Source organism: Mesitornis unicolor, unplaced genomic scaffold, assembly GCF_000695765.1.
Source record: "Mesitornis unicolor isolate BGI_N332 unplaced genomic scaffold, ASM69576v1 scaffold2187, whole genome shotgun sequence".
In the NCBI taxonomy this organism is placed as follows: domain Eukaryota; kingdom Metazoa; phylum Chordata; class Aves; order Mesitornithiformes; family Mesitornithidae; genus Mesitornis; species Mesitornis unicolor.
The window spans coordinates 40,809-47,633 of NW_010194124.1; the positions used below are offsets into that span (position 1 = coordinate 40,809).

Below are 6,825 nucleotides of genomic sequence, written 5' to 3' on the forward strand. Positions count from 1 at the left end.
GATTATAAACATAAATAAAGAGAAATGAAAGTTTAGATTTTTCTTTATGATGAACACGAGCAGCTCAAATTCTAGCTGGAAGTAGAACTGTTCTGTGTGGCTGTTGGTAACTATCTAGGTGTCGGTATCGTGAGGAAGGTAAAATGGAAAAAATCATCATTCCTGTTTTAATTTTAAAAATTGTATCCAATATAATTAGTAGGTGATTTAATGTAAATAGAGCATCTGAAATATCTGTTACACGATAAAAGGAGTCGGTTGTAATGGAAAAGCTCTATGTAACTTTGCATCCTTGAATGAGCTGAGATCACTGCCTGCCCTGACTCAGTCGTGCCTTTGCAGCTGGGTTACTGCAGTTAGTAACTGCCGGCCACCAGTGACTGAGCTGGTGACTGCTCTGCGCTCAGCATCTGGCACTGAAAAATGAGGAGTTCACTGCTAGGACCATAACGTCGTGTTCTGTTCTCCACAGGCCCACGAGCGATCAGAGAGCTCCGAGGTTGCCTTCGTTACCCAACTTATGAGGAAGCTGATGATCATCATTGCACGACCAGCTCGGCTGCTTGAGTGCCTGGTAAGTTTGGTTCGCAGGAGAGCGTCTGTGTGATCTAAGGAGTTGGGTGTGTGTTTGAGGAGCTAAGGAACGCAAAACCTTCAGGAGAAAGCTTTAACTTCTCATGAAAACATAGATGAAAAATAAATCAGTATTTTAAAAAAAAATAAGTACAAAGTGGCCTTTGCACTAATGTAGAAGTATCTTTCCATTGGAGTGTCAGCTGCAGCAGCGGCTAAATTATATTTCAGTATGAAGTTTATGGCTGAGGGGCCAGATGTAGCTGTTGACGTAATTTCATGCTCCTTTATGCCACCTGATTCTTGCTAGTACGTAGTGAAGAGCGTGTAAATGAATGGTGTGCCTATGGTGCCCAGAAAGCCATGCGAAGGATGACACTTTCTTCCATGATACCAATGGTGTTTGGGCTCGTGGACTCAAACTCTTACCATAGACCCAGCAATTCTTGATGTGAGGTTTTCCAGCTGTGAACACAGAGGGATAGGCCAGTGAGGGATCCCAGCAGATTGGAGTTGAAATCCTTTTAAATGTTACTGGAATGTATGGAAAAGCAAGTCTCATTGCTTAGCTTGCTCTGGCTAGTAAGAACGTATTGTTTTATTTGACTCTAGGAAATGGTGAAATGTGTATAGGCCATCCCAATGAAGTAGGCCACTGTCCTGAAGTCATGCAACTCCAAAATTATTTATGCAGCCTGAATGTGCCTTCTCACTGTGATGCCGCAGCAAGAGGGTTAATGTAATTCTTGAATATACATGGAAAGAGGTGTTCAGGCCTCTGGTGTACGCAATGTTGTGGTGGCCATTGGTTATAAGGGTCAGTTCTGTGACACTATTTCAAAAGGATGTTGAAAAATTGGTGAGAGTGTAGAGAAGAGTCACAAAAAGTTGTTTGAAGGCTGGAGAAGGTGTCACAAACCTACAGTGGAAACTTATGAAATGACAGACTGAAATTCCTTGGCCTGTGTCACATGAGAGGTCGAAGCTCACAATGCAATGGTTCTTTCTGGACATAAAAATGGCAAAGAAGCCACATCTGATTGAAACATCAGAGAGGCTGGCTAATGAGGCCTGATCTGTGGCTGGGTGCAGTTGTACAGTTACCATTTGCAGCACATTGTAGTCAGTTGCACAGGAATGACTTTTATCACTGGAGTCTCTAGCAGATAAGTGAGTTTTGCAGAGCTTTCTTTGACAAAGTAGGCAACAGTGGTCCAGCCTTTCCAGTGATACTGGCTTTTGAAAACATCTGCTGAGGTACTGGTGAAAACACCAGTAGACTTTGGAGAGTTCCCAAATTCTTCCTCCATCACTGTCGGGTGGGTTGTTTTGCCGTGAACCCTATAGTGCGAAGAAAACCACTGTCTGTGACTAAGAAGCAGTCCACACAACTAGAAAGACAGATGCCTACACTTACTTATCCAAGAAGACTCCACTAGATTACACTGAAAATCCTGAGCACAACTCCATTCGCACTGGGAATTCTTTGGCTTTCAAAACTATTTTTGTGATTCAGAGGAGTATTGCTACTCCAATTATCTTCCAGCACTTACTCAAAATATCCTTTGGAAGGGAAGACAGTGAAGAAAGCAAGTAAATTTAAGCTTATTTTGTTTGTATTTGCTGTGTTCACCATTGTAATTCATGCTTGAGAGCACTCTGCTGGTAACACCTCATCTAGGACGGCATGAAACCTCAGTAAGTTTTGTGAACCTATCTCTATACCTGCAAGCAGATCCAAAGTGAAGGCAGCTTTTTGCTGTGAATCAAGTGGTCTCCAGGTTCCTCCACTATGTTCTGCAGCTGATGTTCTGCACAGTGAGTGGGAGCAGGTGGAAGGCTTCAAGTCATTGAGGTTTGAGTGCTGAACTCCAAAGCACATAGTGACAACCTTGACAATGAAGTGGCTAGACTTCAAAGCACAGAAATGTTTTATCCGTATATTAGTCCTTCCTGTTTATTTGACCTGACTGCCTTTCTAGCAGTTTTTTAATGTATATTTTGTTCTGCTGACATGAAGACTGAAGTATTAATGTCCCTTTTATCCCTTAAAAGAACAAGAAATATAGCAATAGTCTACCATTTAAATAACTTGAGAACTATTTTTTTTTAAACTTTTTTTGGTAATTCAACCTCTTAACTTCATTGTTGGTGAATTTATAGACAAATATTCTAAGATTTAATAGTAATGTAAACTTTAGTAACACAGCTCATTCTCATTTCTTCTTTGTAAACAAAATAACTGCCATATAGGCAGTGGCTGTGATGGCTGTGATTGTTTTAATGGAGATAAAGGCATTTAAGTGTTTTTGACTTCAGTTATTTCGCTCCAGTCTTTGTATTACCTGTTGGACTGTGAAATGTTTATTTATGCACTGAGTCTCTGGGGCTTCAAGAAGATAATAATGTGGTTTGTGCATCACTGAAACCACCTTTTGGGGAAAAGTGTATGATTTATTCTTTTTTCAGCTTATTTTTCAATAGCATTTGCCTCTGCTTAGTAGGGATCTTTCTTCTCCGGTTCCATTCTACTCTGTTTCAGTAGAGCTGTAGTCAAACGATTCAATAAATCTACTAAAAAGAAGACAGAATTGGAATTTAATTTCTTAATTTTCCCTATGTTTGAATTTTTTGTCACCAGACTTTTTTCCTTCTGTCCTTCACACACCAATTGAATGACCTGCAGTCGGATTTTGAAGAGTCCTTCCCTGACCCCACCTCCCCTTCCTCCTCGCTGTCTGTATTGCACTGCAGTCTGTTGGCCACCTCTCTCCTGTGGTCCCCTCTGGTCTGGCTCCTGCTCTCTGCCAGCTCCGAGGCAGCTGATGAAGCCTTTTCCGGGGAGTTAGGAAGGAACTTACTTTCCTACGTTGTTGCTGTCTTTGGTGACAGTGTGTATCTACACAGCATTGCTTAAAGCAGTCAAGAAGAAGTATTGTCTTGTCTCTGTTTCTCTAACCATTCAAACAGCTTTACGCAATCGTATTTGTTTTTCCTTTTGCAGTTCTGTGCTCTCTTTTCTTTTACACTCCTGAGCACACTCACCGCAGTTCTTTTCTGATGCCCTCACAGCTGTATGCTGCAACTCCTCCCCTTTTATCCTGTTTCACTAGAAAATTTTCGAAGAGTCTTGGCAAAGCTGCTCATTGCTGGTGAATGATGGGGTTTGTAGGGAGGAGTTAAAGTTAACCAGAGAACTTGCTTCTAGGCAGAGTGCTCCTGCTGCCAAAAGGTTGTCTTTTGTTTCCAACTGTATCTGTTAGTCTAGTAAAAGAGACCACATCTTACAACTTTTTCTTGCCTTAGAGATCACATACACCAAGACTTAGCTGATGAGATGATCCTGTTCTGTACAAGAAATACTGCAGCAGTATTTCTTACATAAAACGTAAAATTTTCTCTGCTAATAAAATAACAGTTGCTGTTTTATTAGTAATTTTATTAGCGGTTGCTAAGGTCAGGACAGTTACAGAGTAGGGTGGGTGTGTGGTTTGATCAGAGGTGACATTTTAACGCGGGAGAGGTTTATATTGGCTTAGCTCACCTACCAGCTGGAGAGGGCAGAAGAAGGCACCTGCTTGCATTATCATGACCATATTATCCCACAGTCTGGTTTTTGTTCATAAGGAGTCCCCACAGTCCTCGTCCTGTTTTGAGTTGCAGATCTAAGCCAATGGACGTCTGGCCGGCTGTAAATGTCGGTCATTTTTGCAGAGCAGGGTGGTATCTGTTACTTGCTTGTTGTAACTGCAAACGTTTCACTTCACTGCTGAGCCCAGAGTTAACTTTGCATGTTTCTGAGGAGTCTCCCAAATGGGAGAGAAACCTTTCGTAATCGTAAAGCTGAATGATTTACCTCTGTCTGTCTGTCTCCCTGTCTTGCCGTAGGAGTTTGATCCTGAAGAGTTCTACCATTTGTTGGAAGCTGCAGAAGGCCATGCCAAGGAAGGGCAAGGAATTAAATGCGACATTCCTCGTTATATTATCAGCCAGCTGGGACTCACCAGGGATCCCCTGGAGGGTGAGAACTCAAGTTTTGTGCTCTCCAACCTACTGAAAGGGTAACCAGGTCCTCTGGCCCTTACATAGCTAAAGGAGACTTATTTTATTGGTTCAATTTCTAGGCCATTTTTCCTTATCACCTTGTTTGCTGTCAAGTTCTTGACTGTCCTTTCTAGCCCCATACCTCAAAGCAGTGTTGCTGGGGTAAGGACTGCACATCAACAGTGACAGTTCTTTACTTATGATGTTAATCATGTCTCCTATTATTATGGCTGAAACAGTGCTAGAAAATGGCTTTATGATCTGTCTGTTTTCTCTGTGCCTGTTGGACGGTAAAAGTAAATGTATCCGTTATTTTTCTGATCTGCCTGCCTGCTGGTGGCCTGGTTGGAAAGTATTCTCTCATCCCACTTTGCTGTCCTCTCTGGGAAAAGTGTATTTGTTGTGATTTTCTGTGAGACCAGGACTACTGTGATTTTTTAGGTGGAGATGAGATTGTATTTTTGCTTTCTTCTTATTTTGCATAGCAGCAAAACCAGAGAGAGTGATACTTTAGAAGATGGTAGCAGCTTTTCTGCTAGGTGCTAGAATTGCATATGGTAAATTGAATATGTCATAAATGTACAGAAGATCCTAGCTTCAGAATTTGCAAGTTGATATTTCTGCCCGGCACTTTGCGAAGCTGAATCTCTTCTCCTGTGACAAGTTTTACGTGCGTGCACGGCTTGCTCAGCAACAATAGAAAGTGTGACAGAGGCTGGAGGTTACTGCAGAATATTTCAGCAATTGAACTGTACTTTTTGTTTTCTCGGGAGAGCATAATTTTAGCATAAATTAGTAGTCTGGATAAGACTATTTTAACTTCTGTAGTGTTTACTGGAATGACAGTGACAGGTTGGCTTCAAGTGAAGAGCTCTTCGGGAAAATTTCTACCAAAGATTGCTAAATGCAATTTAATAGCATTTGTTGAAATCTGACATTAAAGGGAAATTTCCTTTGATCCCTGTCATGGGAGAGAACCTTTCCATCACTAATTCCCCTTACTAAAGTCAAATTTCCTTTAGAAATGTGTGGAGATGTCAAGGTGCCTTATTTCCTCTCTGTAAGGAGGGCACCCAGAAATGTCAGTGATGTCTGTTCAGAGACTAGTAGTTAATGTAGGATTTGGGTTTGCAAATTTTATAGCATCTCCTAAGACAGCCGAGTAGCCCAAACTAACTGACTTTCTCCCAGTCTCCTGCTGCTCAGCGTTTTGCAGTTTCAGACACATTTCATGGGGAAATGCAATGCTCTTTCTTTTCTGAAGTACAGATGTACCACCAGGCTATATGCAGACATACATGGGACAGGTTTTATTATTAACTAGCTAGTGGTTGCCCCAAACTTGCATTTATTGCTTTTACTTATTATAGAAACCACCTAGAATAAGTCGGGCTGAAATGACAACAATTAATTATATTCATCTTTATATATAATGCTGCCTACAGCTGAAAAGATGTTAAAGGTTATCGCTGTATAATTGGGGTGACTTTTTACAGAGGGGAAAAATGTCCTTTGTCATCTACAAGCACTTCTTAAAATCCTGTTTGTCTTGTATAAACAAAGAGAGCAGTGTTTGATTGAGATCATTAGGAGTAATCTTTCCTCTTTCTTTTCAGAAATGGCCCAGCTGAATAGCTATGACAGCCCAGACACTCCTGAGACAGACGATTCAGTCGAGGTAAAGCAGTAATACACTCGCTCTGTCTAGTGCTTTTTTTTCCTCTGGAAAGTGTTAGTCTACAGTAAAAAATTAATTATAATGCAGAGTAATTTTAATTAAAAAGAAAAAAGCACTGACATTTAAAAGTGCATGTTAAAACTGGAATACGCGCTCATAAAAAAGTGGAAATCTCTGTGCTTATGGTAAAACGCTTAAAAGTTGCGAACAGGAATTATCATCAAGTTATTGGAGAGAGTTGGCTTTAGTAGCACTGTTGGGAAAATGGAATGATATAACTCACTAGGTTTCAGAAATCCTTAGTTGTTTAGTTTATTGGTATTTTTAAAATGCAATGTTGGTGAAAGACCCGAAACTTACAGTCCATTGATCATGCTAATAATTGTGGAGGGAATCTGTAGGGGTCCTAGAGATACAGGCCATTATCCCAAAGCTGAGAGATAGAAAATGTCCAGATGTTTAGAAATGGCTTGAGTTTGGCTGAATGCTGCTTAAAGAGGAAAAGCACAAAGAAGTCATGTGTAGGATGA

The 6,825-nt window shown here is 40.8% G+C and overlaps 1 protein-coding gene across 1 annotated transcript in view; it reads left to right on the plus strand.

Moving 5' to 3' along the window:
- LOC104543134 (microtubule-associated serine/threonine-protein kinase 2-like) overlaps positions 1–6,825 on the plus strand; it is a gene marked incomplete at its 5' end in the record, with an annotated part of 64,792 nt that overhangs the window by 32,942 nt on the left and 25,025 nt on the right. Inside the window, 4 exon segments of the mRNA XM_010187671.1 lie at positions 473–574; positions 4,462–4,594; positions 4,732–4,779; positions 6,234–6,295. Coding sequence (XP_010185973.1) covers positions 473–574; positions 4,462–4,594; positions 4,732–4,779; positions 6,234–6,295 — 345 coding nt within the window.